The sequence below is a fragment of the Microtus ochrogaster genome, unplaced genomic scaffold, assembly GCF_000317375.1.
Source record: "Microtus ochrogaster isolate Prairie Vole_2 unplaced genomic scaffold, MicOch1.0 UNK65, whole genome shotgun sequence".
In the NCBI taxonomy this organism is placed as follows: domain Eukaryota; kingdom Metazoa; phylum Chordata; class Mammalia; order Rodentia; family Cricetidae; genus Microtus; species Microtus ochrogaster.
Window position 1 is genome coordinate 829,329 of NW_004949163.1, and position 14,341 is coordinate 843,669.

General features: G+C 38.0%; 1 protein-coding gene across 1 annotated transcript in view; it reads left to right on the forward strand.

Moving 5' to 3' along the window:
* Positions 1-6,861, forward strand: part of LOC101991435 (fibronectin type III domain containing protein 3C1-like) — a 50,500-nt gene extending 43,639 nt beyond the window's left edge. The window contains exons 24-26 of the mRNA XM_026777418.1: positions 370-536; positions 3,868-3,989; positions 6,529-6,861. Of these exons, the coding sequence (XP_026633219.1) occupies positions 370-536; positions 3,868-3,989; positions 6,529-6,861 (622 nt within the window). The remainder of the gene's footprint in view (positions 1-369; positions 537-3,867; positions 3,990-6,528) is intronic.
* The last annotated feature ends 7,480 nt before the right edge of the window (positions 6,862-14,341 follow it).

Genomic DNA, 14,341 nt, shown 5'->3' on the forward strand with positions numbered 1-14,341 from the left:
CACACACACACACACACAAACACAAACACATACACACAAAAGTCTTAATCTGTGGTTTCAGTGAATGAAGTAGACATGAAAAGAACATGTGGCTGTGTGAGACATAATACTTTCAATTCTTGTGCATGGTTAAGCTGTGCGTTTTCCTTTCTTCCTAACCACTTTTCCTTTACTTCATGCAAAATAAGTACCAGAGAACAGAAGTTATGGAAGAAAGAGAGAAAGCCTGCCACCCTGACAGTATTGATCCTGTGACTTGATTTCTTTTTGCCTTTTTGTTTGTTTTCCCTTTCTGGCTTGTTTTGACTTTTTTGGGTTCAACTGTTAATTATAACATTGCTTCCCTAATCTTTATCTTTTTCCTCTCAGATTTTCTGTCATTTACCATGGGCCTGATCTGACTCACAAAGTGCAAAAATTGAGTGAATATACACAATACAAGTTTAAAATCCAGGCATGTAATGAAGCTGGTGAGGGACCACAGTCTGATGTCTACACTTTCACTACAACAAAAACCCCACCTGGTGCTCTTAAAGGTAAATGATGTGCGCAGACGCAGAACATTTTCTTAGAGCTTCCTCAGCACACATATATAAGCAGTAATTAGAAAATGCTAAGTCAAGAGAGGCAGCAAGGCTCAGAAGCACAAATGCCACATGCACTCTCTCATGGAAATTCTGACTTCTAAATTTTATATAAATGTATTTAGGTGAGAGTCAGTATGGGTAGAGGTGAGGAAAGTAGAAATCATAAGACTAGGGGAGACTCTAAGGAAAGAGGTAGAAAGGACATGAAACACATATGACATTAAAGGAGAAGGGGATTCAGGAGGTTGAGGAGTATAAGTAGTAAGACGGAGCAGGAAACTGAGATGCACAGCTGATGGAGAACCTAAACAAACTCAAAACGTATGAAAAAGCCATAAGGAAACCTCTCACTTTCTTTGAAAAATTGAAAATTAAATTAAGAGTCTAGAGAGAGAGTTTAAATGTTAAGAGCATTGACTGCTCTTAGAGAGGAGTTGGGTTCAATTCCCAGCACCTATATGGGACCTCATAACTGTCTGTAACTGCATTCCTGGGTATCTGGCTCCCTTATGTGGACATACATGTAGGCAAAACACAAATGCCTATAAAATAATAATAAATAAATTATTTAAAAAACAGTCTGGCACTAGTGACACATGCCAATAATCTGAGCACCCAAGGAGGCAGAAGCAAGCAGATCACTGTGAGTTTGAGGCCAGACTGGTCTACAGAGCAAATTTCAGGACAGGATCCAGACCTACACAGAGACACCCTCTCACATAAAGCAAAAAAAAAAAAATATTTAACTTAAATTAAGTCTTGAGGCTAGATAGATGCTTCAGTGATTAGTAGCACTGAATGTTCTTCCAAAGAACCCAGGTTCAATTCCGAGGGCTTTCATGGAAGCTTACAACCATCTCTAACTACACTTCCTGGAGACCTAGTGCTCTCATCTGGTTTCCACAGGTACCAGGTGCACACATAGTGCAGACATAAGTATATGTCATCCACATACATTAAATAAATAAATAATTTGAAATTTAAATTAAATCTTAAAAATGCCATAGTAATTTTTAAATTCACTAATAGAATAATAAAAATGTAGTGCTTAATTGTGTAATTAAGGAACAATGAAAAGATTTATCAAGACTTCAGGTCTAGTAGTGGTAGCACACACAAAATTTTATTCCAGCACTTGGGAGGCAGAGGTATGCGGGTCTTTGAGTATAAGGCCAGCCTGGTCTACAAATTGAGCTCCAGGACAGCCAGGACTGTTGCACAGAGAAGCTCTGTCTCAGAAAAATATACATTTTTAAGGAATAGTAAGACTCTGAAAATCAGTATTTTTTCAAATATCTTAGACATCATCTAATTTTAGCACTGCAAATTTAAAAGTAAGCCATGGAGCTGAAAAGAGCGGCCTCAAAGGTTAAGAACACTGGTTGATCTTGCATAGGACCCAGGTTATGTTTCCAACACCCATTTGGTGGTTTATGACCATCTGTAAATCCAGTTCCAAGGAATCCAATGCCCTGTCTCTGTGAGTACCAAGAACACACACTGGTACCCATACCTATACACATGCAAAACACAGGCTCCTGGTCTCCATAATGGTGTGCTGCCAACATTGTAATATTCATTCATTGCTACACATTATATTTTCTCAAATGTTTTCTTATGAAAAACGTCATCAATTGATGGGTGTAGCTATACTGACTAAAACTAAATTAATATATCAACTTTCATAACTTTATTTTTTTTTTTTTTGGTTTTTGACAGGGTTTCTCTGTGGCTTTGGAGCCTGTCCTAGAACTAGCTCTGTAGACCAGGCTGGTCTCGAACTCACAGAGAACCGCCTGCCTCTGCCTCCCAAGTGCTGGGATTAAAGGCGTGCGCCACCGTCGCCCGGCTCATAACTTTATTTCTAAAACTATTAATTTAAACTTTTTATCAGTACTGTATGGTGTCCACCAGAGAAGTCTGCTCAAAGATTGGTTTAAGCCAATAGCAAGAATTTATTAGCAGGTCTGAAACTACACTAGGTGTTTCAGGTGTTACTGTAGCACTGAGATGTCTTAGGGTGAGCTTTTAAGCAAAAACAAACAAACAAACAAAAACATGGTCTGGATTGGCATATGGTTAACAAAAACAGTTAGCCAGAAGCAGAACTACAGAAGCCAAAAACATGGTTAGTACATTTAGAGACTTTCCCAGAATTATTGACTTTGGTGGGTTAGGGCTTTGTTTTAGTATTTGCAGGTGGTGCTGTCGTAATGCTGAGTTTTACAGCCTAAATTATTCTTCTATCATGGAGTCAGTTGTCCTAAGGTCAGGAGGCATGTTGCAATCAAAACAGTAAAATGCTATGTATCACACTAACAATGAGTCCAAGTTGGCAGGTCCCAGGTTTGAGGATTATTTTTCCCTCTCCCAGTTGTGATGTTTGGTTGATTCTATCTTTCCATATGAGTTCAATCATTATTTGTTTTTTTTTCTTATTTTATGTGAATTGGTGGTTTTGCTTGCATGTATGCCTGCGTGAGGGTGTCAGATCCCCTGGAATTGGAATAACAGATATTTGTGAGCTACCATGTAGGTGCTGGGAATTAAACCTGTGTCCTCTGGAAGAGCAGCCCATGCTGTTAATTGCTGACACATCTCTCTAGTCCCCAAGTTCAATCACTAATATGAAATCATTCTTCTCCAGTGGAATGCTAACCGAAACACATTCAAATTAAATTAATTCTGCCTAGATGACAATAATGCTTTCTTCTTTTTCCCGACTAACGTCCCTATATCTTTAAGCCCCATTTTCTTAAAATGTAGAGACTAACAACATGAAATCAATAGTGTGCTACTTCTGACCTCACACAGTTGTTGCACCCCTCAAACAAAATTACTTGTCCTTATAAAAATATTTCTAAATGTAAAACATACTAGAAGGAAAAATAACAAAATTTGAATTTATAAAAATATTAATAGAAAATCTAATTATGCATTATTAATTGATAACTTCATCAAGGTTTTGCTACAATAATGATGCCTGATGGTATAACAAAAGTAAATTCAATAATAAGTATTGTTCTGTTTGGTGTGGTAAAGTACACCTTTAATGCCAGCACAAGGCTAGTCTTATCTTTGTAGCAAGTTCTAGGCCAGTCACAGCTACTTAGGGAAAGCATCTCTCAAAATACAAAAGTACCTTTTTAAATATGGTTATCTATTTCTCATATTAGGTCTACATGTGCTTGTAATGATTGTGTGGTTTGAGTCATTTTGATGTATTCAGCATCATGTAGAAAAAACTAGAAATTTCTAAAATGTAATTTTCCTTTTCCAGCCCCTAAATTACTTCCACTAAAAAGCAACAGTTGTGAGATCAAATGGGATTCGTTGGAGCCAATTAAAGGTGATCCCATTGTTTACTGTCTTCAAGTCGTCACTGGAAAGAAAGCTGAACAGGTATATTCTTTCACATTTAGTCTTTAATATTCTGCCAGGAACGATAGCCCCTGATGTTAGCCTCAGCATTTGACAGGTAAACACAGGAGGATGAAGGTACTCTTTGGTTACATAGCAAGTCTGAGGGTATCCTGGGATCTATGAGGTCTTGTTTTGTTTTGTTAGTAGTATGATGGTGAGAGTGTGTATCTTTATTACCAGCACTTGGGAGGCAGAAACAGGCAGATCTGTGAGTTCTAGGTCGGTCTTGTCTCCAAATCATGTTCCAGGACAACAAGGGCTACACAGAGAACCCTGTCTTGAAAGCAATTGTAGTTCTATGTCCATCTGTATTTAGAGCTTTTGAAGAGTAGTATGTTATTTTTAAAGGTGTTTAAAGTAATTAAATCTCATTCCAAAGTTTCATTTCATCTGTAACATTAATGTACATAATCTAGCTTATTCATTTAATTAGCTTACCACCACTGAATTGTTTATTATTTCTTGATTCCACTGACCACAATCCATGATTCAAGTACATATATAAAATAATTAAATCTCAACAGTTGTAAGATTTTCTTATGCTTTATTGAACATAATTATCTAATAAATACGGAACCCCTCAGAACATTAGAAACACTGTTACAAGAAGAGAGTGGCCCTTTGTTTCTCCTGGCCACCCAGCTAGCTTACACCTGAAATAACCACATAGAAACTGTATTCATTAAAACACCACTTGACCATTAGCTCTAACTTATTATTAGCTAAATCTTACATATTAGTTTAACCCATTTCCATTAATCTGTGTAACGCCACATGACTGTGGCTTACCAGCAAGCTTCTAACTAGTGTCCGTCTCATGAAGAAGATCCATGGCGTCTCTCATTTGGCCCTTCTTCCCGGCATTCAGTTCTGTCTTCTCCGCCTACCTAAGTTCTGCCCTATCAGATCAAAAGCAGTTTTTTTATTCATTAACTAATGAAAGCAACATGAACAGAAGACCCTCCTAGACCATTTCCCCTTTTCTGTTTAAACAAAAAAAAGGCTTTAACTTTAACATAGTAAAATTACATATAACAAAACAGGTATCAAATAGGAATTACAGTTATAATACTTTTATCTACTTTATCTTTTATCATAACTAAGGAGAATTATAACTATAAATTCTTTAACTCCATCAAAGACTCTAGAAGGATATAATATTACCTAAGTAAAAAGAAAGTGCATTGAAAGCAACTTCCAAGACTCTAGAATTGACAGAGACATCTCACTGCCTATACAGTCACCTAAGGTTTTTCTATAACATTGGGGAATTTATCTTCAGCCTACTGACCCATAGTATCCAGCAGACTTTTACATGAATCAGGAAATTTCAAAGACAGTTCTGCCTATATTGGCAGTTTTCAGTTACTTTCTTCTGTGTCCTGCAGAATGTCTCATAGACTCTTTCATGAAGCAGGAAGCCTGAAGGACCATCTCTCCTTTAGGCAAGTTCAGCAGTCATCTCTCTCTGGGTACTGCATGTCCAGTGAAGCAGTCCAGGCAAGAGCAGTTTCTTGCCCAAATGGCTACCAAACTCCATAAGGAGCTTCTTTGATCTCCATCTTCCTCTTGAAGTAGCTGGTGCTGCCAGGAGCAGATGTGTCTCATTGTCATGAAAAGTTCTAAGTTATTAAAACATTTTAAATGCCATTTTCTGTAGTCTTTGAAAGATATGAAAAATGCCTATCCATATGAAATATATCTATGCACATCTAGAAAATCTAACTAACATGACTACAAGCTTGACTGTTATAAATGATTATCTATTAACCTATATTTCTTAATTATACATTACATTTTTAAATGAGCTACACAATCACAATACCTTAATCAAGATCCGAATACATATAAACAAAATTGACCTTAAATTTGTATCAATAAAGCAAGATCTATACCAATGCAAATTATTCATCTTTATATCATATCTCCCTTTAAATGTAAAAGAACATTTATAAACAATACTTGGAAATACGTGGAGTTAGTTGACCACGTTGAAGGCGCCAATTGTTACAAGGAGAGAGGGGCCATTTGTTTGTCCTGGCTGCCCAGCTAGCTTACACCCAGAATAACCACACAGAAACTATAGTCATTAAAACACTGCTTGGCCATTAGCTCTAAAGTCTTTTTAGATAACTATTATATATTAGTTTAACCTATTTCCATTAATATGTGTATTGCACTTTACTGTGGCTTACCGGAAAGATTCTAACCAGCATCCATCTCAGGCAGAAGATCCATGGAGTTTTGCACACTGCCCTTCTTCCCAGCATTCAGTTCTGTCTTCTCTACCTACCTAAGTTCTGCCCTATCAAGCCCAAAGCAGTTTCTTTATTCATTAACCAATGAAAGCAACACATAAACAGAAGAACCTCTTACACCAAAACACTGAGTAAAATTTTACTTTTGCTGTGAACATGTTCATTAAACTAATGAATTTTGTTGTTTTTCTGTTGAAAAATGCACAACATACTTTTAATTAGAAAGAAACTATAATTTTCATTTGATCCCTTTTTTTTAGATTTACAAAGGACCGAATACCACCTTTTCCTTTTCCAACTATCTTGCAAATTCAAGATATCGCTTCAAGGTCTGTGCCGGACGCCAATATGAAAATTCTGATGGCATGCAAGAGCTCTGGGGGCCATATAGCTCCAGCTCACTTTTGTCAACTTATAAGCATCAGTCTGGGCATGGCAAAGGGAGTGGAGGGAAAGGAAGAGGGAACCACAATGACAATGAAAAGTACAAGACAGAAATGAGTGATGATACCTTTGTTTTAACCCTTCTGATAGGATTTGCACTTATTGCCATTTTGTGTGCTGTTGCAATTCAGTACTTCCTGATCAACTAGTCTGTTCTTTTAGGAATTAGGAAAGCACACTACATCAAATTTAGAAAACCTTAGATACATCTTCACTTATACTTAAAAATAAAGATTATTGGTAGAAACTAGTAACATATAAAAAAAAACCTGTTTAGAATTTAAGAACTTTTAATGTGGCAGTAGAAGAAAATTCTTAAGGAAATTCCATCATTTTGTAAACAAAACTATACATTGTTGTGCAAAACTAAGAACTTTTGTTGAACTATTTCCTGCCTTAAATTTTCAAGTCAATCTTTTCCAAAAATTTTGACACCATGAGATAACAGCAGTGTTCTGGAATTTTATTTGTAAGAAAATGATAAAAATCAATTCTACATGTCCAGTTAAATATCTATACGAATAAATAAAAAGTATCTACCAATCTTTTGTGCTCTCTTTTATTCAAAATAATGTATTCAGCAATCGGTTTCTATCCTGATAAAGAGTTTGAGTACTAGCTGGAGTTCTCTAAAGAACAGAACTGATAGAGTGAACACATATACTAATGGAGGATGCATTAGACTGCCTGGCAATATAGACGGCCTCCAAATAGTCCACCAATGGCCGTCTCATGACAGAAAGGCCAGGAATCACTAACTGTTTCACTCACGAAGCTGGATGTCTTCGCAGTCCCAGTGAGGAGCTGGAGCCTGGAGGATTCCTAGAGAAATGCAGTTTTCAGACTACATTAGAATCCTGAAGAAGTTCGATTTAATACTGGACATAGCAACAGGATAGAAGAACTTGCCAGGAAGAGTGAGGGAAAGCAGGCAAAAAGCAATGCTTCCTTCTTCTGTGTCCTTTGATATGAGCTACCGCCAGAAGGTGTGGCCCCAGTTTACGGTGGGTCTTTCTGCTTCAAATAATATAATTAAGAAAATCACTCAAAGGAGTGCCCAGAAGTGTGAATTTAGTTGAGTCTTCATGTAGTCAGGTTGACAACCAAGATTAGCCATCATGCTTTGAAAGTGGGGAAATAGTACTTTGTAGCTCTTTGCTGTAATAGGAAATTAGGGAAAATGGAAATGACATGGAGAACTATTCTATACCACTGTAAGCTCCTTGAAATACATCCCTCTCATTGGTATTGTCAAGCATTATATACATACACAATTATCTATATCCACATGTACACAGATTATTATAACATTGTATACATACACAATAGTCTATATGCACGTGTGCACAGCATATTATAATCGTTTCCTCTCACAATAGATGGAGTTATATTCACTTCTAGTTACACATGAAGCATCTCATGTCAGTTCCTACAGTTCACACTCTGGGAGTTTTTCTCAAAATGTGTCAAGAAACTTACTATGCTCACTGTCTTAGTATTGCTGTGAAGAGACACCATGACCACAGCAACTTTTATAAAGCGAAAATTTAATTGTGGTTGTGGCTTAGAGTTCAGAGGTTCATTCCATTATCATTGTGGGACGAGGCAGCATGCAAGAGGACATGGTGTTGAAGAAGAAGCTGAGAGTCAATGCATCTTAATCAAAGGCAACTGGAAGTGAAACAAGACTCGGAGTGGCTAAAGCATATATGAGATCTCAAAGCCCAGCTTCACAGAGACACACTTCCTCCAACAAGGTCACACCTACTCCAAGAAGGTCACACGTCCTAATAGTGCCATGCACTTTAAGGGGCATTTTCTTTCAAGCCACCACACTCACTGAAAATGTTTAAATGCTATCTCATATTTCATTGGCTTTCTTAATGCTTTAAAACAGTACTTAAATTCAACATAAAGTTACCTACCACTGACAATTTTGTCGTCTTCTATGACATATCCTTCTGTTGGGTACTGGTTAGCAATATTAATAATAATATAAAACTTCCAGTAAATTTTGATAGACATGGGCTCAGTCTTGCTTCTCTATATGCATTGTGACTGCAATCATGTAACAGGTAACATTTTGTTTCCGTTAAAGAAATAACTGTTGGTCCATAAGAAAATTACAACAAATCCAGTTCTACATACATTCCACTTGATTTCTCAAACCCTTACGATACATTAGACAATGGAGAAGAAAAATTATTAAACAGTATTTCAGCACTATCTATAGTAAATGTAAATCATTTAAGAAATTGTTGCTGATAAATAAGTACATTATTGAACATTACTCAGCCATAAAGAAACAACAAAATCCTGCCATTTGTAGCAAAAATGTCAGAAGAGAAGGACAGACTATTAATTGAAATAAACCAGAAACACAAAGAGAAATATGTTGTTCATATACAAAAACCTGAAGAAGTCAGATTGTAGAGCACTGGGAATTAGGAAGAGGAGAAGAAGGAAGACTAAAGGTTGGTTAAGGGGTATTGGAAGGCAGACAGAAGTAATGGTTCATAGTGATCCACAGCATAGTGATCTAAACAATAGAATGTTATGAAGAATTATAAGAGAGGCTCAAATGCTGAAAGTATTAAAAAGTCAGACCAATAAAGAAGCTCAAAGTGTGTCATATAAATAGTAACATGGTTTTATCAGAGCATACTGCATACATGTGTTAAAATATCACACTGTACCCATATATATGCATATATTTATAATTATCAGGTGTTAATAAAGTAAATTAACATTTGAAAGTATTCAAATGAAGCAGGGAAATGCATTACAAGATTGTCAGAAAGATGGCAACTGAGTGAGATGGTGCAGTGATCATCTCCTCTGCAGACACCAATTTAAACAGTGTGCACAGGTTCCCAGGAGGTCAGGGAAAGTCCCAATGTTGCTGGTCCCTAAAAGAAACAGTGAAGGAAGCAGAAAGAAAAGAGTTGCCTGTGGTGCCCCCTCCCTCTCCTCCAAGAAGTTGAGCAGAAGACACCTCCCACTTGGGAAAGAGAATTAAATCCAGACTGTAGACTTGAAACCCAATGCCAATCAGGGTCCCATGACCCCTGGTCTCAGGCCTATATCCTCAAACTGAGCATCTGGCCCCTCCCTAGCATAGTAACTTAGGGACTGCGTGCACCAGCCCACTCTCAACCTTAGACAGAAGAGCAGCAAGAGCATCCCACCAACTGAGGTGCAGGGAAGGAATGTGAGGATAAAACTACTTCTTAGAGCTCAGTGCCTGAACCAAAACACTGAGACCTGTTACATGACAGGGCCAAAATGTCGCTATCTCCCAGACCAAACTTTGTAGATGGAACCTTGAGGTATGCCTGGCACTGGGAAGGGACCTACTTTTTGGTGAGACTGACTTCCTTGATATATGACCACAAACCAAACACAAAGAAGTAAAAGTGAGTGCCAAGTCACTGCATAGGAGCATAGGACTAGTTCTCCATGAAGAAGCCGAGGAGTAAGCAGAAATCTTTAACAGTGACTTACCCTGGGCCAGTTGCCAGACAAGAGGTATCAGTGTTCATTGTGGCTCCAAAGTTAAGCTGTCAAGGATAGACTATTACTCTTAGGCACTCTCAGTTTGTTCTTAGCAAGACATCATCCACAGACTTAGGATAAACCAGGCTTGAGGTGCCATCTAGTGCTTAAGTAGCAGAAATGACCATAGACTCAAAAAAAAAGCCTACAATTTCTGAATTGACAAAGTCAGACAGTAAAAAGTTTTACAAGGTGCCTAACCCTTCATTGAAGATACTGTGATACACCAACAAGCACCAGGGACTTTCCAAAAACCAGTACTCCACTTCCTGAACAAAAATAAGACTCTAGAAATTACTACATAATAACTCAGGCCTGAAAATCTACATACCAAAACTTCAAGACAGCTAATTTAGAGAAACTCAATGGACTTTAGGAGAACAAATAACCCAATAGAATAATGGAATAATTTAAATGGAGTTATTTTTTAATCAAGGACAACAACAAACTCTTTATTGATTTTGTTGTTGTTGTTTATACACAGGCTGAGAAATTGCTCAAAATCTACTGACTTCTGCCTCCTGAGTGCTGGGAGAATAGATGTGAAGCACACTACCACATGCAGCCTACAAAGGTTCCTGAACTGCTGAAATTTATACTAAACAAAGTTTAAAACATGATAGAAAATGTAAAACAGATCAAACAAGAAACAAAATGAGGAAGTCTTAAGACAAGACATGCGACTTGAAAAATACATGATTGGGTGGAAAAGAAAAATAAGAGAAGGAAAGAATGTGTATGGAATCTCTGAGACAGCATGAGAAGAGCAAAATTTAGTCTCAAAGTCAAGAGAGGCAAGAATATCAAAAGGGTAGAAAGTTATTACAAAGGATAATGAGGTGGCAAAGAGAGAGATGGCTCAATGTGTTTGATATTCTTAAAGAGAACCCAGGTTCATTTCCCAGCACCCGCAAGGCTGCTCACAACAGTCCTTTAACTTCAGTTCCAGAGGATCCAATGTCCTTTTCTGGCCTCCTCATCAAGGAACACACAAGGTACCCAGATATACATGCAGGCAAAACATCCATATACATAAAATAGAAATAATTTTTAAAAAAGAGCCCCAAAGTGGTGGCATGCACCTTTAATCCCGGCACTCAGGAGGCAGAGGCAGGAAGATCTCTGTGAGTTCCAAGCTATCCAAAGCTACACAAACAAATCAAGAAGAAAAAAAGGGGATTTTCAAGACAAACATACAATGAACCATACAGGAAGGTCAAATCTCACCAGGTAGGTTCAACTCAACTGAATCTATCTCAAGATATTTTATAATCCAGTTCCAAAGACAAATGATTTTAAAAAGTGCTACCAATGAAAAAAGAAAAGTAACATTTAAAGGTAACCAGTTCACATAAGATTAGAGTTATTGGCAGAAAGTAAAGACAAAGAGAGAATAGACATGGATTTTCATGCTACCAAACAACAACAAAAGTTTCACAAATTCAGAATACTAGTACCAAGTGAATTTATTCTACAAATAAAGAATAAAATTTCCTAGACAGTAAAGGCCAAGCAAATTTAAGGCCATCAGACTTGTCCTCTATGAATTGTTAGAGACTACTTCAGACAAATAAAAACTAATGAGCAAGAAGAAAATATTAAGAGGAATAAAATTCACCACTACATATAGTTATTCAAATTCAGAATGTTCTAATGTGATAAACATGTTTTGAAAACTGTTCATATATTTGCTATGGATGAGAAAGATAAAATAACAGTAACTACATTAACATATTAAGAGATTAGCTGAGGCGAACTTTCTGACCAGCAGGAAGGAACAGCCACCAGACGAGGATTCTTCCCAAATCACGCTTTATTGGAGCCTCTTGGTTGTAGGGAGAACAGAAAGCAAGGGGCTCGGAGCTCTGAACTATAGCTGCTTATATAGGGAGTCTGCCTAGCAACTTTTGATACTTTGATACTTTAACTGCTTTTCTGGAGACCCACCGGCAGGAAAGAAAGCAGGGGAACATCCCTGTCAATTACAGACCAGGATGTTCCCCTGCCGGTCAGGGGAAGTGTGGGCAGCTAGATCACAACAACTCACCCTGTTTTCCAGTGGAAGAACTGCAACCCTAATATGGAGTTATCTATCAAGCGAGGCTGGGGCCAAATGCCATCTTGTAATGGCAGCTATTCAAATCGGCTCCCAGCAATTAGCAATAAGGATTTTAAAAAGACACACACACACACACACACACACACACACATATACATATGTATATATATATATATACATTCTACAAAATCCCAGTTTAAATGTGAAGACATAAATAAAAGTAAAAAGATACACAGATGTGGATCATGCAGAAGATGGCAGGTGCAGATATCTATATTTCAGGCAATGATCAGGCAATGAATGGCTTTAGACTAAAGAAAATTTTCAAGGGTACTACATAATGGCAAAAGGATTGATTCTCTAATCCTTTATCCTTAATTTGCATTTGTATACACCTAAGAAAGGATAGAGCTCCAAAATACAAATGGGACAAACTTTGACAAAATAACTATGAAAAAGAAACAACTCCACTATTCTACTTGGAAACCTCAACACCCCTTCACAAAGATAGACAGAGAAGGCAGAAAATAAAGGACATAACATAAATGAACTCAACTGTACCACCAGTCAGATCATCACAATGGATACCTATATCTAAGAATATATATGCACCAGCAGTCACATTACCCCCCCCCAAAAAAGGGTAACTCTCTCTCCCTCAACAGCCATCAACTGTCAATAGCACCTCCAATAGGAGTAGGGACGTGAGAATGCCTCTCCCAACCATTATTGAGTTTTTAACTGGCTTGATCTTGTGCAGGTGGGCACAACTGGTGTGAGCTGATGCAGATGTGTGTGGTAGCCATGTCATGTCCAGAGCTCAGCTTTTCACAGCTCTCCTCATCTCCTAGCTCTTAGCCTCTTTACACCCAGTCTTCCAAGATGTTCCTTGAGCCATAATTGGCAGAGATTGAAAAACATGATTCATCCACAGATGATCACTCATGCTTCATTCACAGTTGATTACACATGGAACCTTCTCAGGAATATATGCTTTTTTAAAAAAAGCTTAACTGACTAAACTTGACAGCAAAACAAATTGATGAGTATAAACATAAGTCTAGAAAAAGATTGATAGTGTTATCATTTAACAATGTCAGATACTCACACATTGTCTATGGTCTCTGTAGTCATGAGCTTTTGACAAGATGTACAAGGTCAAGCAGGAAATCTCTCCAAGGTCAAGTCTCATATTTAATCAAAAGCAACTAGGTACCCCCATAACCATTATGTCAATTTTAGTGTAACCTGATCATGATTCTTGTCACTGAATTCAGGCTCAGTGGGAAGGGAAGGAAGTCAAGTAGTTAAAAGTACTTCCTGCTGGGGAAGAGCATAGTCCTACAAAGAAGGGTCTGAAAGAGGAAAAGAGCTTGGAGGTGTCCTTTTGAGTTCATTCTACTAGAAGAAATTAAAGTGATCCTGAAAATCAAAGCTTCTGAAAAAGGTTAGTAAGCAAGGGAGGCAGAGAAGCCACAGGATCATAACAATGAAAGAGGAAGCAAAGGGAAATATCCAGGACAATGAAGATACTAACCCTGAGTTGGGGACCTGTAGAAAGGCAATGGCTCTATTCATTATTCTTTCTGCTCCGTCTCTACCAGAACTGACTTCCTGATAACGAAGTATCACTGTTCTTTCAGAAGTATGCATATAGCTCTATGGGTGACCTCAGGGGTACTGACATATTTTCATGGGAGCAGCAGCTAGGGACCGGATCTCATCTTGATCTGCCAGGAAATGTTGTAAAAAAATCTTTGAGAGTTTTTTTCTGCACCTACAGTAAGGCAACCCACCCAGAGCGGTGAGTGCCTGCCTAACGGGCAGGCCTGAAGCTCCCCTATAAGGGAGCCCAGGCACCTTCAGCTTGTGCTCCAGGGGTGCCTGTGCTCTCCTGGATCTCGCCCCGCCTGCCCGGTTTTTCCTTTTGTCCCCGGATCATCGGGCTACCAGGCGGCCCTGTTTAGGTACTGAGGAGTTCCATCTGGACGGGTGAGTGTGTGCTATCCAGGGGC